At 36.2% G+C, this 27,142-nt stretch overlaps 1 protein-coding gene across 11 annotated transcripts in view; it reads left to right on the forward strand.

Moving 5' to 3' along the window:
- LOC129732573 (cytospin-A-like) overlaps positions 1 to 27,142 on the forward strand; it is a 234,334-nt gene that overhangs the window by 115,843 nt on the left and 91,349 nt on the right. For 7 of the 11 annotated variants that reach the window (XM_055693555.1, XM_055693554.1, XM_055693550.1 and 4 more), the window contains 4 exons: positions 22,668 to 23,157; positions 23,241 to 23,387; positions 23,448 to 23,624; positions 23,681 to 23,782. In XM_055693555.1, coding sequence (XP_055549530.1) covers positions 22,668 to 23,157; positions 23,241 to 23,387; positions 23,448 to 23,624; positions 23,681 to 23,782 — 916 coding nt within the window. Of the gene's footprint in view, positions 1 to 22,171; positions 23,158 to 23,240; positions 23,388 to 23,447; positions 23,625 to 23,680; positions 23,783 to 27,142 lie in introns of all 11 variants that reach the window. The other 4 variants (XM_055693558.1, XM_055693560.1, XM_055693561.1 and 1 more) reach the window with 3 other exon arrangements.

A 27,142-nucleotide genomic window follows, 5' to 3' on the forward strand; every position in this document is an offset into this window, starting at 1 on the left:
ACGAAAACATAGTAAACAAACCTGATGCTTAAAGCTTCTACGTCACAACGTACATGGTTCATCACAACGCACTGGTAGATATTGATGAAATAGAATTTAAAGCAATAAATACAACTTTTGAGAAAAGCATTTTTAACCGTTATTTTAGAAATCAATTTATAAACATCTGGTAAAGAGGAACGAAAAAAGTTCTGATAAAATCCGGGTTATACACAACATAAAAAGATTCAATTTAAAATTTCCAAGTGCCTAGTTTTCTTGCTATTTCTTTCTGTAATAGTACAACGATTTCGAAAATTACCGTGGTATCTCATCTGAACTATTTTATGCATATTAATTTTTCTCCTTACAATGTTTTTTTCATGTGTTTTAATCTGATGTTTATGCAAGTAACGAGAACGATGGTTTCACCAGCCCATCTCTTCTCAACCAACTATATAATATTCTATCTCAACCAACTATTAATTAGCTGTGCCTTACGTCCAGCTCGCAGACGTGTATCAGACGGATTTCTTTTAGGTCGCGTAAGAATAGTTGGAACGGCTGAAAATTTTATTGATAGTAGGACAGTTAGTATTTAAAATTATTATTGCCTTACCATTTTTAACAAGAAATGGTCGATGACCGACAAAACTCGACTCTTTGGTTTGAAGTGCTGGGAACACGCAAACTTTGCATCAGCTGAAAACTGAGACCCACAAAATTGAGCCCGTTTCGGGTTGGTTCATGCCACGGAAAACTATGCATGCTAACTGGTAGTTTTTCTTTCCGTATCTTGTATTGTGAAATTTCACATGATTATATTGAGTAAAACGGCATTTTAAGTCCTATGCACTCCGTTAACTTCACAGAAATGAACACACTTGGCTGTTCAAAACAAACTTTGTGACGTAATATCCCCGAGCGCTTTGATCGGATTTCATGTTGGGCGTGTACATATAGGAATCATGCAACGTTTTCACCAATACGGTGGTAGTTATCTGCCTAACCTTTGCTCAATTAATATTGGTCCTACACAACTTTGCAAAGCGGCGAATTTTTTTGATTAAAGAGCAAGATCGCGCCAAATGTCCTATGGTCGAATTTCGACCATTTTTTATTTGAATGAAACTTTGCACACGTATTTGGCTTAGCAAACTGAACTTTTTTCGCAGATGGAGAGATTTTTTACACCCATGAGTTATATTCTAAAAGGGCGTATGCCTTTTGGCATTGGTTTTATTCGAAACATTGTAGCCCAGAAACCGTTGATTGTATGGAAAAACTGTCTGAGAATTAGTTGTAGGGAATAAAAAATGCATCATAAAAAATATACACTGTACAAACAAATTTTTTTGACCAAACAAAATTAAAAATTAATATTAAATTTCCATTTAAAAAAAGTTGAATTTTTTTTTAATTTTTTCTTTAAAGAAACTTGACGTTAACCCGTAAAGACCCGGGACGGAGCTCGTTTTTTGAAAATGCTCGTTCTCAGCACTGGATCGGCCGATTTGGGAAAACTTGGAATTTTATTCAAGGGGAACAGTTGCTCTAAGTTTTAGTAAAGGTATCACCCCTCTGAACCCCTCCCCGTTCGCGTGAGACGCAAATATGTCTGTGTTTTTTGCTACTTTTTCAAACAGATTCTTATGAAAAATCGATTTACTGCAAATCTGTGCATGCTTAGAATAAATCTTTCACCATCTTTGGATTCAGACGACGTTACTATAAAAATATAGAACTTGAAAATTGAAGAGCTAAGCTGAAACCTACCGTGGGAGACTGAGAAAATCAGGTTTCCATGAAAACACGTACTTTGGTGAATTTAAACTCGTTTTTCTCAAAATGTTTGCATGCTAAAATAAATATTTCATCGCGTATGGATTCAGGAGACCTTACCGCAAAAATGTAAAGCCTAAAATTTGAATAACGGTTTTGTTGTTTGAATTTTTATGAAAAATACGTAGTTTAGTGATTTTGTACTGAAATAATTTGGAAACTCCAAAACTCACACTTACATACCATACTTCATCTACCTGACATATTTGATGCATGGAGCAATTGGTACGTATGAAAATTCCCAGTGTTTGCTCAATCTGTTTGAAAAGTTAGAAAAAACACAGACATATTTGCGTCTCACGAAACGGGGGTGCAGGGGGATGGCACCTTTACCAAAACTTACAGCAACTATTCCCCTAGAATGAAATTCCAAGTTTCCCCAAATCGGCCGTTCCAGTGCTGAGAACGAGCATTTCCAAAAAACAAGCTCCGTCCCGGGTCTTTACGGGTTAATACGCAACTTTTAAAAAAAAGTCCAGGATGGAGAAATGAAAAATATTTTTTTAAGGTAGATTAATTTTTTTAATAAAAATTCAAATTTAAACATTTTTCAAAATATTTGTATTCTGATGATTTTAAAAGATGCAGAGTCATTTTGAATCAAAAAGCTTTTGGTAGTTAACATTCTCAAGGCATCGGTTTTCGAGTTATTTCTAATCTAAGCTCGAAAAATTAATAAGATTTAGGGAAATACACGTTTTTCTTAATTTGTCCGTGGTTCTCCAGCAAAAACCATACGTTCATTGGAATGCTTGATCAAAAATGGTCGATTAAATTTTCGCGTATTTCCAGATCATTTGGCGCGATTCTGCTCTGCAGCGTTTTCCGCAGTTGAAAGAAAACGCGATTTCCGATCAAAATGCGTCTATTTTCTCTTTGTTAGTGTCATTAACGGCGGTCACTGGTGAACCCTAATACACAAACTTATCTACCGTCTCCATTTCGTCACCGTCTGTGGTTAGAATCTTTGGTGGGAGGCTAACAGAGTCTTCCCTCAAGCCTCTACTTCTCATGTATTTTGTCTAGACGTGTTTATGACTAGTCCGATCCGATTGTCTTCTAGGGTCTACCTTAAGTCTGCTGTATATTTCTGTCAACGTCTCAAAGTTGCGTGCCATAATGCCAATGCAATGTTATCAGCGAAGCCAAGTAACTGTCCGGACTTCCTGAAGATCGTTTCACTCGTGTCTATCTCAGCTTTTCTAATAACACATTCCATGTCATAAAGCAGACATGAGAGCCCATCACTCTGCCACAACCCTGAGATTCGAAAGGACTCAAGAGCGTCCCCGAAACTTGTACTGTACACATCACTTTATGCATTGTCGCTCTGATCAATCGGGTTATTTTTTCCGGAAACCCGAGCTCGTGCATGATTTGCCATAGCTAATCACGTTCGATTGTGTCATACACTGTTCTGAAGTCGATGAACTGGTGGTGCGTTGTTACGTTGTACTCGCGGTATTTCTGGAGTACTTGCCGCAGCACCAAGATATGGTCCGCGGTGGCCAGGCCCCATGAATCCCGCCAGGTATTGCTCCACGAGCTTCTTTGCAATAGCTTATCGCGGCATAGAAGTTGGGAGACTACCTTGTAGGCAGCGCTTAGCAGCGTGATTGCACGGTAGGTTATAATATCCAGCTTGCCGCCTTTTCGTATATGGGATACACGATCCATTCCATCCAATCCTTCAGTAACATCTCATTTTACCAGATCCCCTGATTTTCGTGGTTTATCAATGTGCGGAAGGCAAATGCTTACAAACACATCAAAGTAGCATTTCTTACTACTTTCTCGAAATAGAACACACAACACTGACGGTAGGTACGGAAGCTGTGTTTTTTTACTCTGGTAGAGTCACAAGCTAAGCATTTTCGATTTCAAGAAAAAAAAAACCTAAAGTTCTTAAGAAATACTAACTGCCACATTGTTATCCTCGCACCCGGACTTGAAAATTCAACTGACAGTTTCAATTCATCATTCAAGCACTAGCTTATGTAGAGTAGGTGCTACATGGGTTGACAAGTCTTTGGCCTACCACAGAGGTAGCATTGCAAATCCAAAATAATTGAGGTTACTCGATTATAGCAACCTCAACTAACATAAGCTTTACTGTCAAAATGCCATGACATGTCATAACGTTGTTCTCAAGTTATTACATTTGTAGTGACGCAATTTCGTTTATTTTGGTTACCATGAAAAAATGAATTATGTGTTCTGATTGAGCATTGTTTTTTTAAAGGTATTAGTAGTTTGTTCAATTTCATCGTAACCGTATCTCTACAACCGATGCACCACGTCCAGTAAGACCAAATAGCGCAGTCACATCGAAAATACCCAAAAAAAATCGTGGAATCGTGTTATACAGGGTGGCCTGCAGATTTCCAATTTCGAATTCCCGGTTTTTTCCGGTTTTCCCGGTTAGAAATTGGTGTTTTTCCCGGTTTTAAAACGCATAAATATAAAAGTTCAACCACGTTCATTCATAGACAAAATAAATTTGTGAGAGAGTTTGGATTTTAATATGTATTATTATTATTTCATTCAAAACTCTCAAAAGGGCTAACTTATTATAAGCTATTGATTTTTCGAATTTTCGTGGCTGAGGAATGCAACTGCAAATCGAGATATATTTTCGCCTTGCCTGAAACTGCAATGATAGCCGTTTCTGGCAATTTTAAATTTGTTTGAGAATGAAGTTTTGCACACACTTTTCTAGATTTGGTTTTGAAATTGATTTTACATTGATGTTGTTAGTTTCTTTCAGGCTTCAATACAATTTTACTGCTACTTAGAAACAATTTGAGCTCAATAAGAAGCTTGTTTTGTGTTTTCTGAATCCGCGTTCTAAATTTCCGAATTTTCAACAAAAATCTATTTAAGAAAATTGAATTACTACTTATTTATTATTACTTTTGAATTATAACTGAATTTTTTTTTATGTTTTTGGTGCATTTCTAACTTTAAATTAAAATCTGATTGCTGACTTTTATCTAAGAGCTTCAGAAATATTTGAACATATTTATTATCTTTTTCTAGTCTCTGTAAACGTTTCATGGCAATTGTGAGCTGAATTATGAACAATTGTGTGTATTTCTGTCGTTCAAAATATTTTTTCCGTTTTCTTAAGGATCTCTTGAGGCTCAGTCATTGCCTCGATAATAGAGAAAGGAATAATTTGATACCATTGTTATCCTTACGTGGTATTTTTCCAGGTTTATCTTAAGCGAATAATTTTGCATTTTCAAGCCTCTACAATACTATTTCATGAATTTTGAATTGAATTTTAAATTATTTTTGTTGCCTCTGGTCTTTGAAACGTAAATTCTTTAAAATCGATTTTTTAAATTTCTGGCCTCAAGACATTTTCTCAAGCGAATTTGAGCTTAACCCATTCCCGGTGGAGAAAAATCAGTTTTCACCTCAAGCAATGAACTTTAAACTCTTAATACTAATCAAATATATGCATAATTAACACAAACTGCATTGCATATAAAACATCAATCTATTCTCAAACAATGCTAAATAGTATCGTCGTGCAAATTTTCAAGTATAATTGTTGAACTCAAATAAAGTTTAAATGTCAGGGGATGCCATATGGCATCACCCGTCGGGAATGGGTTAGGCTACGATTTTTTTTAATTTTTGCTTATTTTCTGTCGGTCTATTTCCGCCACTATTGTGTCGATCCTCGACACCCGGGGAGGCGACTCCAACTAAAATCTTAACTAACGGCCCGTTGTATAACGGTCCGGCACCAATGGCTTCAATTTCCCATGCAATAGAAGAATCTAGAGATTTTTCGAGTCAGAAAATCTCTGGAGGATTGAATCTAGATTAGTTTTGGTTGAGTGTGAGTGGATAACGTCACCACACAATCATCGACACCTATGGCGTTGGTGGTTGGTGGAGGCGTTACTTGTTTATGGTTTTAGATATTTTTTTATCATAGGTGCTTATTACGGGAGTCACTTCACGGTGAAATATATTTAACTCTCACGCTCACTTCACTTTTTTAGACCTATTCCCGATTCCACCTCAAGTGAGGTGACAAAAATCACCTTCGTGGAGTGAGATTGACAGTGAAGAGCGATTGAGAATAGGACAAGTGAAATGAGATTGTTTCCCAGCTCAAAAATGTCTAAGTCCCAGAAAGTCGTTTTTCCGTTTTTTTAGATAACACCAGATCTTGACGTGTTCTGCATTTCTAAGACTTTCGGCATCAAAAATAATGTTTTTTTCGCTATGGAAAATTTCCTGAACTAGTTTGCATTTTTTTCATCGGGCATAAAAAAGAAAATTTGACCGCTCTAAGGCACGGATCAAATTCTGATTCGTTTCGTTACTGAAGAATAAATTCAATATTTACCATTAGGGTGATTGTTACGGGAGTCACTTCACGGTGGAATATATTTCACTCTCACGCTCACTTCACTTTTTTAGACCTATTCCCGATTCCACCTCAAGTGAGGTGACAAAAATCACCTCCGTGGAGTGAGATTGACAGTGAAGTGAAATTGAGAATAGGACAAGTGAAATGAGATTGTTTCCCAGCTCAAAAATGTCTAAGTCCCAGAAAGTCGTTTTTTCCCGTTTTTTAGATAACACCAGATCTTGACGTGTTCTGCATTTCTAAGACATTCGGAATCAAAAAAAATGTTTTTTTCGGTATCGAAAATTTCCTGAACTAGTATGCATTTTTTTCATCGGGCAAAAAAATGAAAAATTGACCGCTTTATATATATATATATATAACCGAACCATGTTCCGACCATACATCCGAAACCGGTTGACAGATTTCCTCACTGATAGCATAAAGGACCTTAAATATTTCTTTTAGCGATTCTTAAGGCTTAAACACAATGGATACGGTGCGGCAGTGTTTGCGGCAATTTGACAGTTACCCCAGAAATTTTCTGTCGAATTAACGTCAAAGCAACGCAATCGTAGCCATTGTGATTTAGCATTGAGGCCTAAAAAAATCCACTAGAAAACGTGTTTATAAGTAAGAGCGAATCATTTCACCTCGACAAAAAATTATTTCAATACAATTTCATTAATTTTGTTTAATGAAACTAGGCACTTTTCAATATCATTCCGGTTTCACGTTAGACGAAATAGCATAACCTATGCGACGAAATGATTTCTTCACTAATGAAGTTTCAGCCTAAAGGTAAATCTAAACAATGTTATTTGCAATCAATATTATTGAATTATTATTATCCATATTGGGTGGTATTTGGTCATTTGCCGCTGTTTTTCAGAAACCGGAAGTCGCCATCTTGGATTTCAAAATGGCATTAGGAGACAATGTTTGGCCTCTGAGCGTCAATCTGGTTGAAGAAACATTCATAGTGGGTGATATTTGGTCATTTTCGACTGTTTTCCAGACACCGGAAGTCGCCATCTTACAATTCAAAATGTTGTTTGAGGTCGATTTGTGGCTTCAGTGCATCATAACAATCCCGGAAATACCCATATTGGGTGGTATTTGGTCATTTGCCGCTGTTTTTCAGAAACCGGAAGTCGCCATCTTGGATTTCAAAATGGCATTAGGAGACAATTTTTGGCCTCTGTGCGTCAATCTGGTTGAAGAAACACTCTTATTGGGTGTTATATGGTCATTTTCGGCTGTTTTCCAGACACCGGAAGTCGCCATCTTACAATTCGAAATGTTGTCTGAGGTCGATTTGTGGCTCCAGTGCACCATAACAATTCCGGAAATACCCATGTTGGGTGGTATTTGGTCATTCGTCGCTATTTTTCAAAAACGGGAAGTCGCCATCTTGGATTTCGAAATGGTATTTGGAGACATGCAAGAAGAAGGAAGGGTGTCGAAACATTATGGACATATTTTTTTTTATTCTCGCTTATTTTCCGTCGGTCTAGTTCCGCCACTGTTGTGGCCAATCACCGACGCCCAGGGAGACGACCCCACACCCCTAAAAACATTCACCTGCCAAATTTTGTTGTATTTGCTTGATTGGTTCTCGAGCTGTGCATAATTTGAGTTTCATTTGTATGGGACCCCTCCCTCATAAAAGAGAGAGGAGTGTCAAACTATTATGGATATATTTGTTACCCCTAAAAACAATCACCTGCCAAATTTAGTTCCATTTAGATGGTTAGTTCTCGAGATAAGTATAAATTTGTGTTTCATTTGTTAGAACCCCTCCCTCACAGAAGAGGGAGGGGAGTCGAACCACTATGGACATATTTGTTACCTCTAAAAACATTCACATACCAAATTTGGTTGTATTTGGTTGATTGGTTCTCGAGCTGTGCGAAATTCGTGTTTCATTTGTATGGGACCCCTCCCTTGTAGAAAAGGGAGGGGTGTCAAACCATTATGGATATATTTGTTACCCCTAAAAACATCCACCTACCAAATTTGGTTCTATTTACTTGGTTAGTTTTCAAGATAAGCAGAAATTTGTGTTTCATTTGTATGGGACCCCTCTCTTTCAGAAGAGCGAAGGGTGTCGAACCAACATGGACATATTTGTTACTCCTAAAAACATCCACATGCCAAATATGGTTCCATTTGCTTGGTTAGTTTTAAAGATGTGCAGAAATTTGTGCTTCATTTGTATGGGACCCCTCCATTCCAGAAGATGGAAGGGTGTCGAATCAACATGGACATATTTGCTACTCCTATAAACATTCACATGCCAAATTTGGTTCCATTTGCTTGGTTAGTTTTCGAGATGTGCAGAAATTTGTGTTTCATTTGTATGGGACCTCTCCCTTGCAGAAGAGGGAGGGGTATCGAACTATCTTAGTCACCTTCCCGGCCCCTAAAACGCCTATATACAAAATTTCACGCCGATCGATTATATATATATGTATATATATATATATATATATATATATATATATATATATATATATATATATATATATATATATATATATATATATATATATATATATATATATATATATATATATATATATATATATATATATATATATATATATATATATATATATATATATATATATATATATATATATATATATATATATATATATATATATATATATATATATATATATATATATATATATATATATATATATATATATATATATATATATATATATATATATATATATATATATATATATATATATATATATATATATATATATATATATATATATATATATATATATATATATATATATATATATATATATATATATATATATATATATATATATATATATATATATATATATATATATATATATAAATATATATATATATATATATATATATATATATATATATATATATATATATATATATATATATATATATATATATATATATATATATATATATATTCACTGGAATCCTCGAATCCTTTCGAAACAGAGTGGTCTATGTACTATGTATGTATGCTACATGTTACGTGTTACATGATAATATTACACCGATTTACGTACATAGACCACTCTGTTCCGAAACAAAATGGCCATTCTGTTTCGGACGAAATGTCAACGCGGTATAAATCAGCTTTAAAGTTCGATTTTTCGAAATTTTCTTAATTTTCCAACTTCATCTTCTTGAGTAGATGCGATTTATGCAAAAAAACTCATTTTCGAAAATAATGGTCTTCAAACCACTTCTGTTCCGCACGCAACGGCTCATTTATTGATGTAAATGAATTATATTCAACATTTTTTACATATATTTCAAAGGTAATTTAAAGCATAATTTTCACGCACATAAGAAAAGGAACAAGTAGATATGTTGTGACAGCACAGTGCACGTGGTTTTATGAAAATGAAAAACGCTACCTTAACAAGCACAATGTGTATCAAATTTTTTTCTACTACAATATTCAAATTTATCTGCCACAAACGCTAGGCCGAACGGTTAAGAATGTAAAAATAACAATTCGTAGTAATACACATCGACTAAAGCTAGTTAATAAACGTGTAAGTATAATCTCACGTAACATTCTCGTATCGTATGACTACATTTATTCTCATGTTTTTGTTTTCATGGTTGCGAGGTTGTGAATATTGAAGTTTTCTGGGCAGTTCGGTTTTTGGAATCTACCGGCACAATGTTATCGACAGGTTCCCAATGTTTCTTGACGTTGTGTGGATTGCAGATCGATTCCAGCGTGATAATTATATTCACATTGATGTTTGTGCTGAACCGGCTGAAACGATCCGTATTAAAGAACAGGTTTTACACTGTTGATGTATTTTTGCTTTGTGATCACTACAGTCTCGAATTGCGAGGTGGCATTATGTAAACACATAAAAATTTTATTTTTAATTTCAATATTTACATTGGGAATTAATAACTAGATGATAAAATGGCATTTGTAAGTTAATACTTGGGTTTGAAGAAAACCGCAGTATTGTAACGGGTTTTTAATATTGTTGATTCGGATTCTGTTGGTGTGATTTTTTTTTTTAGAAGTTCGATATTAACAGTGATTGCTATACCTTTCTAGAGGAAGGCAAAATATGGGGAGTCGGAAACCGGAAATTCATTATCGGCACACATTAATAACATCGCCGACTATTGCGGTTTGATTCAACGCTTTTCGATGTGCATCTCCAATAACCCCTGCATGCTGATCAGTACCGACGCCTGCCGGTCCAGAACGTAGATCAAAGGAAGGAAGGAAAGGGGTGTTAATTCGATACTTGTTGTTACTAGAGGCCGGATATACTCCTGCACACTCCACAAGCACCACGGGTATAGGAATTTTGTGTTAGTTGTCTGTCGGGTTTCTTCTCTACATAGGATAAAATTCATGGCGGTATTTATGGGCACTCGTCCACTAAGATATTTTTCGCAAAACTATCTTTGTGTATCTAAGACGTTTTGTTTCATTGATTAAGGATTTTAGGAGTACGACGGGTATAACGAGCTTTGTACTAATAGAGGAACTGACCGACTCTTCCAATTTTGAACGTGCACGCACTTTCCCGAGGTTGGTGGTGCGATCTTCGATATATGAACTCACGAAAGCGCGCCAGGTGCCAACATGTTCGAAACCTTATCATATTTGCAGTGACGGGATACAAGCGAATCGTGGAGGTTAAGTAATTTCGGTTACCTTACGTATCGTACGACTCTACGCGTTTCTTATTCCTCCAAGATACGTCAAGGTTTCTGTTTCATTGGGCAAATTTCTTCAAAGATCAAGAAACAGTAACAGTAACTATATATATATATTTCCATATCTCTAAATTTACAGCACTTGTTTTACTATATTGAATATTTGAGCGTCACCACGGTTTGAATACAATTTTGCTTCAATTTTACTTTCTGATACAGGAAAAAAAATCTGAGTGAAAATGACAAATTATTCAAACGTCCATAACTTCTATGTTTTTCATTTTACCATCACCAAATTTTGACAGATAGTAATAAATATATATATTGTCGTCTTCAATGTGTAGAAAAATTAGATTTTTAAAAAAGCTAATTTTTGAGATATTTCAGATTTTGTGACAATTTGGAATATTTGACCCAGAGAAAAAATATTTCAACAATGTATATATTTTTTTAGAATCGCAATTTTATCCCCTAAAACTTTGCTGAAGACACCAGTTCAATCAAACAAGTCGTTTTTCTGATACAAAATATTTCATTTATCATTCACATTTTTGGATAGGCCCTTTTGAAACAGCAGTCGTGAGTCTACATGAAGAACTGATAATATAGAATGACCTCTTTATCAACTGGAAACAATTGTGCAAAGTTTCAGCGAAATCGGAAATGGTCGATCAGAATCGATTTGCGAAGTAGCGTAGACTTGCTCAATGGTATCAAATTAGTCCTTTCTATATTGTCGAGGCAATAACTGAGTCTCAAGAGATCCTTAAGAAAACGGAAAAAATATTTTGAACGACAGAAATACACAGTTCAGAATTCAGCTCAAAATTGCCATGAAACGTTTACAGAGACTAGAAAAAGATAATAAATATGTTCAAATGTTTCTAAAGCTCTTCGATAAAAGTCAGCAATCAGCATGAATGCACTGAAAACATGAAAAAAATTAATTATATTATAAAAACTGAATCTAGAAAAGTGTGTGAACACCAGAAAATGGTTAATAATTAGGTTGAAAAATGCAAAAATTCATTCTTCAACAAATTTAAAATTGTCAGAAACGGCTATCATTGCAGATTCAGGCAAGGCGAAAAACTATCTCGATTCGGGATCAAAAAAATGTGCTCTAATTATTTTCAAAACTCTAGAATGTTTCCTCTTAAATGTTTCCTCTCATTCACTAAAAATGACTAAAAAAAATTATCAGAAAACAAAAAAAAAATATTAAAAAAATCAAGTCAATTCAATAGTAAATTTTAAAGTCTATTCAATTTCAAATTAAGTTTCAAAAGAGAATATGATGTCAGAAATGGGGTATTTAGCTAAAAAATTGCTAAATTTTAGTCTGACGAGAAATCAGAAAAAGAAGCCCTAGAAAAGATCCTAAATTCAATTTTAAAAAAACCAACAATCATATTTAAAATTCAACTACGTGATAGGCGCTGGCCACATAAAACCGCTTGCATGCGTTTTGAGAGATATGATTCAACCAGTCGGACAGCCTCGGTAGAGAAGCTAAACTGAGTTCTTAGCTTCCTGCACAGCGTATGATGGGATACCGTGTCAAAGGCTTTCGAGAAGTCCAGCAGAAGCAGCACACCAATTCCATTTTTATCCAATGAGCGGCCGATGTCGTCTGCAACCTTTAATACAGCGCTTTTTACACTCTGCCCTTTCTGACACCCAGCTTGATGTTCGGATAGTAGGTTGTACTCTCTAAGGCTACTGACATACTGAGGCGTCAAATGAAGCGAAGCAAAAGGCGTCTGAGCTACTTCTTCGAACGTCTATATGAAACGCTCAAACCGGTCATACTGGAGCGGCAAAGACGCGTCGGTAGAGGCGGCGAAACAGAACGAGTAGTGTTTTGACGCGCGTATACGTACGCGGTCATACCATATTCAGACTAAATCTTTCATCGCCAAGTGCTTTATATTTGCTTTGTTTTGGTTTGGTAGTTGAAAAAAAGCAAATAAAATACATTTTCGTTTAGAAAATGTCAAAATGTTTAGAAAATGTTAGTACAGTAATACCATGTTCAGACTAAACCTGATATCGCCAGGTGCTTTATATTTGCTTTATTTTGGTCTTAAGTCTTAAAAAAAAAGTAGGATAGAAAATACTATCGGGAAAAATTTTCAGGTCGTCGGAAAAATAACACTGGTATTTTTGATTGATATTGTTGAGTATTGATTCGAATGGCCAGGAATCTAGCATGCTGAACTTCTTTGGTCGCAACTCACTTCAGTATTATTATTTTATTTCATAAAAAATCTATGTTCACTAAAAACGTAATTTACCGTGCTTAAAGAAGCAAAAAAATCTCCATTGGACGAATTCATATTTCCTTCAAACAAAACCGCTGCTGGAATCTAGGAATATGACAATACAACGCATTTGCGACGCTCGCGCCAGTATGTCATAGGAAGCTTCACCCAACGCTTCTATTTATTCCGCTTCTCAAACGCTCAACGCTTCGCTTCATTTGACGCCTCAGTATGTCATTGGCCTAAGGAAGGCAGATATTTGCTGTTCAATGAGTTTTTCGAAAATCTTGGACAAAGCACACAGAATGCTTATCGGTCGCAGATTCGTCAGCGTGTTCAAGTGAGTTTTTTTCTTAATTGGCAGAACGATTATTTGTTTCCAGGTGTCAGGGAAGGTTGCAGTTGTAATAATCTTGTTGAACAGAAATGTTATATGCTCAACAATTAGAGGTAGAAGAATTTTCAGGAACTCAATTGGGATGCCATCGGAACCTACAGCATTTGACTTACTTTCCCAGGCAGCATTAGTTACTTGCCATGGTGCAATGGTACTGAAGCCAAACGAATCGGAGTAAGCTCCTGCGTTGTCTGTGTGACGATACGCAGGTTGCACTGTAGCGCAGTTGGAAAGAAAAACATCGTTCACTTCGTCTGGATCAAAGTTACAGTCCTGTGCAGAAACCTTTCCAGTAACACCTAGGCTTTTTACGCGGCTCCAGAGATTTTTGGTATCAACATGATCATCAAGATATCGTTCGAAGAACGCTCGTTTCGCCCTACAAATCACTAAATTGGCACGGTTCCTCAATGTTTTATAATGTTGGCGTTTTAGTTCTTTCAAGTGCGACGGAGACCTTAACCACTCTCTGTATGCCAGCTCTCTTTCCACGATAGCTCGCCTAATGACAACGTTGAACCAAGGGTTGATTCTCCTATTTGCACGCACTACTCGAAGCGGTATATGTAGGTCATGGATTCTTTTTATGTGAAAATTAAAGAAATTTGTCAGCTCATCAATATCACTCAAACCGTAGAATTCGTTCCAGGGCACAGACAATACTGCTTGGGCAACGGCTTGCGCATTGAAGTTTACGTAGTCTCGAAAGGTTTGGTTCGGTTGTGATCGGGTAACCTCGAACTCTAATGTTGCAAAAATTAGATCGTGTTGGGACAGCCCAGAAAAACTTACTTGGTCGAAACGACGTACTTTAGATCTGATATTTGTAACGAACAGATCCAGCTGAGAGCAGCCCGTATTATGAAAATAGGTAGGTTCATCCCCTAAACATGTCAGAGAGAACGATTCGAACACCGAGGTAAGATTGTTGCGTTTTCTGCTAGGCTGTAAAAGATCAGTATTCAAGTCGCCGATTACAACAATATTTTCATAAGAATCTGACAGCTCACACATTCTATCAGCTAAGAAGCGGGAGCAGTCGTTATCGGGAGGGTTATAAATCACTAACAGCAAGACCTTCTCATTATTCACGTTGATATCGAGAGCGAGGCATTCTGTTTTATCCTGTGCGTTACTGGTGAGCTCGGTACAGAACAATTTGGTGCAGCGTAAATTAGTTCGGAAGTACACAATGATACCTCCTCCTCGACTATAACCACGATCATTGCGCAGCATGGAATATCCCGGGATAGAGATGCAATTGTCACGTATGTTTTCTGTTAGCCAACTTTCCGTGAAGCAGGCTATACTGATTTAAGGGTTTTGAAGCGTAAGCTTAAGCTCGTCAAGTTTTCCAAATTTGCGTGCACAGAGACTCTGAGTGTTACCATGCACTATATTGAGTTTTCCCGGTAGCAACACGGCATTCATCACTGCACCTGGTATATTCGCTGCTGTGGTAGTGTGGTTGCTACGTTGTGCCATTGAGGATTAAGAAGCATTTTTCAAGAGGCTGTGGGATAACTAATATATAACTGTTAACATTCTTCATTCTACTTTAATTCTACATCAATTGTACAAACATTCGTCATGCAATAACCGAAAAGCATAAAAAAACAAAATATACAAACTTTAAATTCGACAAGTCAATTTCGGGTGAGTTGCTCTAGTTGATCGATGCTGTGGACTGCGATGGGAGGGCCATCAGGATTCCGCTTGACATGTACGATTCCCAACTTTGTGTAGACAGAGGTAACGCTACCGTCCTTTTTGAGCCGTAACGCCAATTGCTTGATCCGCGCGCTGCTACAGACAGGTTTTCGTTGATGTAAACACGTTGGTCGGAGTCAAACCCGAGATGCCGGAGGTTCAAATTCCGGGTTCGGAGATATGCGCTATAGAAATCGTCGCAGGCGTTCCGAAGCGCAAACTGCACGACGATGAGACTTTCGTTACCATCCGACAATTTACCAGCATTCATCCTTCTAAGATCAGCCAATGGAACAGCAGCCGCTTGCAGATTAAGCTGTTTACAAATATTCGCGAAGACAGCAACAAGATTCTCGCCAGATAGAAAAGGAATGCCACTGACGATTAGCTCGTTCCTGTTTTCTAGGTTAGAAACAGTATCCGTAATTCGGTCTAACCTAGAGCTGATGACATTAATAGCAGCATCACCGTGCAGAAATTTTTCGGTACATTCCGCTCTCAACGACTGGATATCCTGGGTTACGACACATAGTTTGTCCTCTAACTCGGATTTCACAGAGTCAATTTTACTGTTGATATTGATTTGCAGCTCATCAATCTTGTCTTTTGTTTCGGTAAACTGCGCGAGCAACAGATGAACTGCAGATTCAAGGGTAATCAAGTTAGTCGTCTCGCTCGTGCTCTCCTCGTCACTTCGAAGTCGCTTGGATAAGCCGGTACTTTTTGTAGAGGATGGCATTTTCACTTCCTTACTCTCAGTCAGTGTGAGCAATATACTTTGACTACGTATGTATAGGTACTCGGAGACAATAGGGCCACCAGCAGAGCCGTAGAAGTAGGATATATTCGCGTTTTTAGCAGTGTTTAGGCACGTTCTTAGGAGACCACGTAAAATCCAATGAAAGTTCGATTAGGCAAAATCACCGGTACTATCACAGAGCAGATGCGGTTAGTTTTACATATCAAATTTAAAGTTTGTTTAAGAGCACTTTATTCGCGACACATTCTGATTTGCAGTGTTGCCAGACGTGCCAGACGTTTCAGAATATTTTCACATAAATTTTTAATTTACTTTGAACCGTTCTTTGGAACAATTTTCTGTCATTTTAGACTTACGTAAATTAACTACTGGTTTAATTAACCTGTTTAACTAAAGCGATATTTGTAACTTTCTGCACTCTCTGGTTGAGGTTTTCGGCGTTTTGTAGAGCTGATTTCTGTTTTTTAAAACCTTTAATTTATGAATATTTTTACAAATTTGGAATTTAATTCAAAATTGTTTTGGCTGCTGTTGAGCTTCGGAAACGACATCTTTGAAATCATTTTCAATCATTTCAAGCCTTGAGAAATTTCATCAATTGTTTTAAAGTTTTGTTACGGATTTTGGTCTTTTTCAAAGTACTTATTTGAAAATAAAATATAAAAATTAATTTTCCACTAATTGCCGAAGTTTGCTCTAGAATTCCACAAGGATCTGTGCTTGGGCCTGTACTCTTCAGCTGTTACATCAACGATCTTCCCAACGTGCTGAGGTACTGCTCCATACAAATGTATGCTGACGACGTTCAATTGTACATCGCTCAAACTGACATCCTTGCAGCTGATATCGTAAGCATGATTAACGCCGACTCCGAATATCCTCGTGGTCACGAAAAAATAATTTACTCATAAACAGTTCTAAAAGTACTGCTCTACTGATTAAAAACCGCCGAAACAACCGTTCGGATTCAACGACCATGCCCGAAGTGGTGATGGATGGCCAGTGTATCCAATATTCTACAACTGCGAATAATTTGGGATTTACGTTTTGTGGCGACCTTTCCTGGGATAGTATGGTTTATCAACAATGCGGAAAAATATATGCGGCGCTGCGAACATTGCGTTGCACCACTATTTCAGCGTCAACCGGAACTAAGTTAAAGTTGTTCAAGGCTCTTATCCTGCCGCATTTGTTATTCGCTGATGATTTGCACGTTAAGCCTAGCGCAGCTGCTATGAATAGGTTGCACGTGGCTTTAAACAGTTGCGTTAGATACGTATATAATTTGAATCGCTTTTCTTCCGTAACCCATCTGCAGCCGAACCTCCTGGGATGTCCATTGAAGCAGTTTTTCGTCTACCGTTCCTGTGTATTTTTATATAGGCTCATCAAGTTACAATCCCCGGGACCACTATACAGAAAGTTAACTTTCCTCCGTGGACAGCGGTGTCAAAATCTTGTGGTTCCAGCTAACAGTACATCGGGTTACGCCAATTCGCTGTTTGTGGCTGGTGTGGTCAATTGGAACGCTCTTCCAAACTCTGTAAAGCGTGCACCGTCAGAAGCATTTTTTAAGAGGGGCTTACTAGAGTATTTCAACAGATAGTAATAGCAAATAAGAATAATTATAATAACCTGTAATAGACAAACGCTGACATTCCGGAGATAGCATTTAAAAAGGCTTGCCTTACGCTATCAGAAAAAAAAAAAAAACGAAGCACAAATTGATTTCAAATTATATCTTGATTTTAGCTGAGTGAAATAATGGATTTCGGGAGAATGACATTTTCTGTACGTACACGTTTCGAAAAGCCCCAAGTGTGTCCTTTCTACTAGACACAAGATAATACCAGATAATATCTCGTTTAGGATTTACACAATGGGCCGAGTTGCATTCCTCAGCCATGAAAAGTCGAGAATTCAACAGCAAATAGATGTTGGCCGAAGTAGTTAGCCCTTTTGAGAGTTTTGAATAATGATAATCAAATAATGATATTAAAAACAAAATTTTCTCACAAATTTGTTTTGTCAATGAATTAACGTGTTTGAACTTAGATATTTATGCGGTTTAAAACCGGGAGAAACATCAATTTCTGACCAGGAAATCCGGGAATTTGAAATTGGAAATCTGCTGGCCACCCTGTGTCTGACAGAATGCAATCGAGAGATTCACAAATCAGAGGGGAGGGATCGTAAACTTACATGTGTGCAAGTTGAAAACTTTCTTGTTGTAGCTAGATGCCATAAAGCCCCCTCCAAAGATCACACTAAGGGACTTGGCAAATTTAAAAATTACGGTCAGTTCACAACAGATTCTCAGTAAACACTTAGTATCATTATCAATGGACACACAGGTTCGACTCAATCGACTTCTGCAAACGCACTGGAATTCTAATCCAAGAGCCAAGATTATATTTCAAGAAATAGCCAGTGCTATATTTACGAAGTCGAGGGTTGAAGGCAGTGGATTCCTTAAAGCCCTTAAAATCGCTATGACCAAATGGAATTTATTCAGTGCTTTTACAAACAAGCAAGGATACGAAGTCATTGGACTCACTGATGACATTACTATTTAAGTTAGGGTGAAAGTGGGTCTATTATTACTAAGAGAATGCAAACCGCCCTAAACTACACATTCAAATGGTGTAACCTGGAAGGACTTAACGTTTGTCCTTTTAAAACAGTCAGATTACCATTTACAAGAGAGAAAGTAACAGTGGGAGCTATCCAAGTGAATTAAATACCTGGGATTTATGCTTGACCATAAGCTCAATTGAAACGACCATCTGGAGTATGCAATCTCAAAAGCAGACAACGCTCTTTGGGCTTCCAGCAATACATTTGGCAAAAAGTAGTGACTGAAACTTTATATGATTTACTACTGGATATACGCGGCAATAGTGAGACCCAGAGTAACATTTACTTCCTTAGTGTGGTGCTACACAAATATCAGCTCATAAAAAGGTGGATAAACTACAACTCCTGGCATGCCTATCAAAAACAGGAGCGATGGCCAGTGCACTATCCACAGCCTAGAGGCACTTTTATATATTCTACCCTTGCATCAATATCCTCAAAGATTTTCGACTGAACAAGTAACAACAAACGAAGACGGGATGGACTCTAAAACTAATTTCAATGTTCCCTTCGAAGTGATTGAATCCAATCGCAGTGTATAAGAAAAGGTCCTAAAACTCGTCCAGGATTACTCTTATTTTACAGCCGCTGCACAGTGGTCCAATAAGGCAAGAAGTGGAACTTAATTCCATAGCCCCTTTAACTTCATCCTAGCTTAATAGTGTCTTCGAAACAATTGTTTGTATGAATGACCCACATAATCGCAAATTATCAAAAAATATGAAAAGTTTACCATACTAAAAATAAAAAAATTAACTTTTTTGTGTTAAGAGATAGAAGAATAGTTAATTCAGCAAAGTTGTAGGAAATTCAAAAATATGAAACTTTGTTGAACAAATGAAAATCCTATCTCTTTTCGGTACAAAGTTATAAAGTACACTACATGGAACTTATTCAAAAGTTAGTTTTTTGTACTTAACTTTTGTTAGATGCATTTTACACGAAAGTGTAGTTCGAAGGAATTGTTATGGCACACAAAACACACATTTTTGCCGAAGACCATATATCTCCAGGACTTTTCCTTACAAAGTTATATCATATTTTAGCTTATTTTTCCGATAACTTCAAGAACGTATAGGTTAAAAAGGGGCAAGTGGAATCATGATGTCAATACTTTTCCTTGAAGTTAAGCTGAAGTACTATAAACTTCTTTAAGTTCCATTTGTCCCAATCCACCCATTTTAGAGTACGGCGAGCATATGTCACAGTAGGTTTTCATATATTAAAAATACTAACTTTTTTGTGTTAAAAGATAGAGGAGTAGTTTATTCGGCAAAGTTTTAGAACGTACAAAAATATGAAGCGTTGTTGAACAAACAAAATTTCTATCTTCATTGGGAACAGAGTTACAGAATATTTCATGTAAAAGTTACTTAAAAGTTAGTTTTTTGTATTTAACTTTTGTTAGTTAGATTTTACAAGAAAACGTTGTTCTAGAGAAGCATTTGGGCATACAAAACACACGTTTTTGTTGAAGGCCACACATCTCCACGACTTTTCCTTACAAAGATATAGCGCATTTCAGCATATTTTTTCGTTTCTATTGTGTATGGTTTCCTGCAAACCTCAACTATAATCCGCCAAGAAGGTAATGGAAGACCGGCCAGAGTAATGTACAGAAAAGGACTTTTTTCTTTTTGTCAAATCATGGTTTCATGGCTTAGTGGTTTGGCTATCAATCAAAATATATACTAGAACAAATGTTTAAACAACATTATGGTTCCATTTCTTTCTAAACACCATACAGATGAAAAGTATGTCTTTTGGCCAGAGAAAATATCATCACAGTACGTCAAAAATAAAACAAACGTTTCTGAACAACCACTTGACTTGTACCCCAAATACGCAAACCAACAAATCCACCTCAGTGTCGTCAAATCGAAGATTTCTTTGAGATGTTGAGTTCCTTCGGTGCAAAAATACCTGGAGATCAATAAATAGCGAACAGTTGATCGGTATAATCAAGAGATGCATTCTAAAAGCAGACTTGAAGGCCGTACAACGCTCTTGTTCCGGCATCATAAGAAAGTTTCGTCGGAAGGCCGGTCACAAACCTTTCTCAAATGCTCGATATTTTTTGTAAGTTCATAATGAATGTATCTTCATGTTAAATAAATCAGTTTTTCTTTAAGTTTATTCACCTTTTTTGACACCAGTAGAAAAAAATTTCAAATTTTTAGTGTCACCCGTTAGTGTGACAATTATACGGTTATTTACGTTGTGACAAAACAAATTGGTATTTTTCACGACTTTTCTCGAACAAAGATAAGCATTCTTTCGCAGATGTGAAAAATACATACTATTTCTCAAGCATTTCCCCATAAAAAAAAAAAAAAAAACAGGAAACCCCTAAAATGTCGAATGTTACAGTTATGCGATCATAGGTAGTATACCACAATACAGGAAGTTCAATAAGTTCGAATACAACCTTTCGTAATTGTGTAGAAGCACACTATGTGCATTCTGAGTATTGGTATTCCTGTCAGCTTTAGCCACATTAGGAGGCTACCGACACGCATAATGCCGACTTGTTGACATTTGTTGTTTGTTTACCGCGCACGATGAAAGAGTGTCTCGATGTCGTAGTAAAGTTGTTTGCGGGGGTGTGCTCCCAGCTAATATATCGTAAAGGTTCTTAATAAACACTGCTTCAATAAAAATTCATTAAGAAAGAAGTTACTTTTTTTCAACACATTTTTAAAGTGTATTCCAACTTATTGAGCACCCTGTATATCTAAATAACAGTTGCAGTGGTCATAAGTTCCTACAATAAAAAGGAGCAATCTCTTGACTCTAACAGTCTCTCCTGGTCGACATTCGATCATACCATAACTGGCTGCTTGAATCAGAATCTTACCACGAAACATCAATTTCCACAACTAAATGCTTTATTTTGCTGATTTTTATCATGACTGTATCCTCGAAGCATTAAATCGAATCAAATCTTTCGAATAGTGCGAATAAAAGCACAAAACCAACTGGTATGCATGATGTCGAAAACCTGGAAAATCAGGGAATGTCAGGGATTTCATTTTCGATCAGGGAAATCAGGAAACATCAGGGAAAACTGGAAAATAATCAGGGAATTTTTTTAACCGATACGCGGTTTTTTTAAACGGCTCTTCAACGCAAAAACTGTTTTTTTAATTTAAAAAAAATACTGAACCGCTGACGTTCAGTTTAATAACTGATCGAATTTTTTCTCCACTGAGATTTAAAGTTGCGTTCAACTACGGTGCACTTTTTTGTGCCAAATACTGAAAAATATCAGGGAGATTAATGTTATATTTCAGGGAATATCAAAGGAAGGGAGTTTGATTTTGATTTTTTTTTCGCCATACTGGGTTTGTTAGAAAGTTCGCATCTATGCCAACATTGTTTTTCATGCTTCTTATTTTCCTTTATTTATTTAGCGGAAACGCTTCTCTGGATTTGGTCTTTGTGAGGGCTACTTCACTATATATATTTTTCACTTTTTTCGGTTTCAGATTTTCATTTCACATCTTTATGTAGCCGAACTTCCTGAGAGAAGTATTCGACTTCAAAATTAGCCAAATCACCAACAAATAGCTTTATGTTTTGTTTTTAAGTCACGAAAAGGTCATCAAAACTAGTCGCTTGGATATATTTTGAGTGTAACTTGAATCATGTTATTCTTCGAAGAATTTGATGCACTTGTTTAAATACGTTTGTTCAAGTAAATCGTAGTGAGTCTCAACTTTAACCAGCACTCACATCATTGTTGTAAGATTGTATACGTACCTAAAGCATAATTTACCATAGAAACATCACAAACTATTGGATTTTTCTAAAGTGACATTGCTTCAGCGTATAATTGCGTTATCGTATTGGTACAAAATACAGAATGAGCCACTTTTTTTTAATGTGACCAAGTAATTGTGGTTTGAGAAAGCATAGCAGAACCGATTCAGTGAATTTTGTTCCAACTAGGATCATGCTTAAACTTAAATCACTCTTTCGTAGAGGTCAAGGTCCTTCGGGATCAAAACATTCATCGCAATCAACAAACAACATCGCCACAACGAATGGAACCTCCATCAAAAATGCATCGTCTGTATCAAGTTTAGATTGCGTGGGCGTTGCAGCAGTATCGAAGTCCAGCGCTAAACACAATCGAGTACTGCACGGATCTAAAGACAAAATCGACCAATATCATTCCTCGAAGTGTTCGGAAGAGAAACTGGTCGATTTGAAACTTGTAAACAAAGACCAATCAGAGGGACAGAATCAGACGAAAACATTTCCCCAAATGCCTCTCGTGCATCCACAACCCGCCCAACATCAGCTTGAGCAATTCAAAGTTGCTCATCATTCATTACGGTCCTCACAACAACTGCATAAAGCGGCCGGTTCCGATGAAGTAGAGCAGCTTGACGAAGATACCTACTCGAATACAACAGAGGAAGTAGTCGTATCGAATGAATTAACAGAGATCAATTGTGATGTTCCAATGGTTAGTGAATCACCGATATTAAAAATATCAAACGGATATTACACCTGATAAATAGTAGTTATTACATTATCCTTACTTTTCAGGCCCAAAAAACACAAAAAATGACAGGTTTTCATGCTAGTCTCGAAAAACTGAAACACGATAACGCAGCACTAGAGGAAAAGGTTGTTGAGATGTCTGTCTATCAAAAAGAAATACAGACACTCCGTGAGGAGATATATAAACTGCAGGTAAATTTATGACGCAAAATGTTTGCCTACTTTCAGATAAGTCGGTATTTCTTATACTAGGCATCGCAAGAAATGAGTAATAACGAACTGCATCGGTTACTCGATGAAAACGAAAGCTTGAGAGATCGTTTGAAAACTATTGTTCAATCTCCATTGTCAGATTCTGAAAAGCAACAAATCATCAGAGAATCACAAAGGCTTCACAACTCAGCGCCAGCGTCAATCGCATTACCAAATGTAATTAAAGAAATATTGTGGTGAAGTCTTGTTTTAATGTTTATTTCTATTCTTAGAATTTGGAAATGGACGGCACTCCATGTGTTACGCCAGATTGGGACAAACAGTCGTCCGAAAGCGAAATTGCTGTTGCTTGCCTCCAGGATAAAATTACACAGGTATGTTTGTACTCTATTTTTTGCAGCTTGACGGAGCTTTTTCATTTTTTATCAGTTCTGAGAAGAGTCATTTCTAAAGCAATTTATTTAAAAATTTCAACAAATATACCTAGACTTGTTACATTGTAACTGATGTCTTGGTTTTTTTCATTGCATAACAGTAGTAATTTTCTGAAAGTTCTGTTAACCAACAACAACAAAACACGTTTATTCAAAAGAAATACCAATTAATTGTGGAGCAATGGCCTTTTCCCGAAACGCTGTTTTTTTTGCACAGGTTTGCGGTGTTTACGATAACGACCCAGCAGCTCGACTAAAATAAAAAAAAATTCAATTATTTCATTAGTTTAGAAGTGCGCCGGGTATCTGAACGATCATTTTCATAAGTGTTTTGTTTTCAGTACAAACGGGAACGTTTTTCCCAAAAAATACATGTTTTGAGCGCTAAAAATTGCATTTAAAAAGTTAAACTTCGTGTATCAAAAAACAATCGTTCAACGACTGGGGAATTTAACAACGGACAATTAAAAAATGTGAAAAAATCGGTTCAATAATTTTACCGCAATCGTAAACCATGAAAGTCATTTTTTGAGAATCACCATTCCAAGATAAACGCGTATAAAGTTTCAAGTTTTGCTTATGCGACAGTGACGAGGCGCGCTTCAAATCGTTCTAACTTTCTCCCTATTGCTTAGATCATTATAAAAGCTTGTAAAAATGTTCTTAAGAAATTGTACTTAAAGATAATGCAATTTTTTTTTCTCGGGTTTTTGCAAACTTAAAAAGCAACAGTACCGTACAGTATATGTGGAGCAGAGCACTGCTAGTTTCTCGTCGTCTATCATTGCAGCGGTACATGACTTATATTCGCGTGCAATCAAGAAAAAAACTGCAATACTGATGCTGATGGTGATTGAAAGTTTATCTCATGAATATGGTTACGATAGAAACCGTAAACTACTCAACAAGAATTGAACATTTTTGCAACGGTTATAAGTTTTTTTTTATTACATCTTATCTTCAATATTCACTAAATAATCGTGACCGGCATCAAATCGGAAGAGTAAATTCCTGAAAATACAAATACTCGTAAAAGCGTAAGAACCGGCGAATGCTTTGCTACGATTTTTTTTTGCTGGAACTTATTAACTAGGGTTACCATTTCGTCGGAGTTAAAAATCAGGACAATTTTTTCCAGCAAAAATTTGTTCTAAGCTATTGTTATTTTTTGAGGTATCAATAAATAAAACACGTAATTTGAGATTTGCACTTCAAAATACGCCAAAAGCCTCATATTTAACGTATTTCTCGAACGATTCAATTTTGCAACTTTGAATTATTAGGCGTTAGTAGATACCTTAAAAAATGCAACTAGTAAACTGCCCATAATCGCATATTTGTAACATTTGCAAAATTGGTTGTTCGAGCAAATAGCACTTTTATATTTTGAACTTAAATGCTTTGTTCCCAATATATTCTTGCAAATAGACACTTCAACTAAACTTTGCATCATGAAGAAAGCACTACTTTACATTCTGTATACATTAAACATTACTTTTGAAGTCAAATTGGTTGAAATTTTTGCAATGCTACATTTATGCCGTCACTTTCAAGCTACTTATGGAATATATCACAGGGAAAATAAAGTTTTTCATGTATTCAACAAGCATGAGCTGAACATCAGAAACGGATCACCGGTGGTTGGTTACCGGACCAGAATAACTTCCGAGTTCCAAAGAATGCAGATGTGGATTTGGATGGAAGCTTTTTTTATAAAAAAGTTGAAAAAATTAAGTAGGGTGACAATTATGCGGTTATTTACGCTATGTGACAAAACAACTTGGTATTTTTTACGACTTTTTTCACACAAACATGCGCATATTTTTTCAGATGTAAAAAGTACATACTATTCTAAGCATTTCCCAATAAAAAGCACGAAATCCATAAAATGTCGAATGTTACAATTATGCGATCACAGGCAGTAAACTGTTTGAAATAAACTTAATTGTCAAAAAACGTTTAACAATTTCAACGACTAGACAATTTTTCTCATTAAGATTCAACCAAAGAAAAAAATCGTTCGAATAAGATCAAGATAAGTCAAGATGAAAGTACTGAACAGTTTGCTTCCCTTTTTGAACATCCGGCATCATTCAGCAAAATCAGGACAAATGCTAAAATATGAAAAATAAATCAGGACGCTCCAAATGGATCTCAAAATCAGGACATGTCCTGCTAAATCAGGACGGATGGTATCCCTATTATTAACATATCTTCTTATGTTTCCCTATTAGTGAAGCGATTTTCGAAATTTTTTTGAATGTACAATTTTATAATGATTTTGATTTCATCATAGTTAAATGAGACAAAATCATTCACGCATCACGAGAAATTCTCGGTGCTTCTTTAACAACAACGATACACTTGTGCTTTATCAAATAAATGTTGTTTGCACAAAAAACAATATAGGCACTAGGTATCGTGAAGTGCAAACGAAGTTCTTTACAGTGTCGAGAATAAAAATACGTAAGTCACTGAACAAACGAATTGATTCTGTCTGCAGACTTTTTAACCTTTGTAACTAAAAATCCCTCACCGTGTTTAGTCCCACGTCACCATTTCATACAACCCTGGGTTTGTATACCTAGTAGTATTTTCTAACTATAGACATATTTCACGCCAACTCAACTGAGAGGCCCGCTCAGAGTATAATGAAACTTTGTAAGCAACATTGCCTACTTTTTTCGCAAATTTATCTAAACTGCCATTGAAAAAACTATCGATACATAAAATCGATACATCTAAATAATGACAAAAATAGAGCAAAATTGTCAACAGTCTTTTGGAAAATTGTCTGAGTTTTCATTCAAAAATATCGAAAAAAAAATTGAGACTATCTGAAAAAGCTGCAGCTACACTGAAATTAAAATTAACTTCAAAACCAAAAAAAAAACTATTTTTCAAAAAAAAATGGCCGTTTAAGGTTTTTATTTCAAAATAGGTGTTTAAGATAGACAATTTGCTTGGCAGAAACTGTCTTTTTTTAGGTCTTACATTGTTTTACGTTAGAAATGTTGCAAAGGCTCAACCTGGTTTACGAAGGTTATATAATAGAAATTGATTTTGTACTGATTTTATTCTTTCTTGTATACCTGGACAAGATCACACAACATACTGCACGAAAAATTGTTGAAAGTTAGCAAAATCCTTGTGAACACATTGAAAATTGCCAATTTCCGCGCATCGTAATAAGATGTCCCCTAATTGAAATTCTAGTATGAAAAAATATTGTGCAATGGAAGATCAAAATAAACACACACTTTTCATTTCATAGTCGTTCGCCTATCTTAGTAGCGCGTT

This window comes from Wyeomyia smithii, chromosome 3 (assembly GCF_029784165.1).
Source record: "Wyeomyia smithii strain HCP4-BCI-WySm-NY-G18 chromosome 3, ASM2978416v1, whole genome shotgun sequence".
Lineage (NCBI taxonomy): Eukaryota > Metazoa > Arthropoda > Insecta > Diptera > Culicidae > Wyeomyia > Wyeomyia smithii.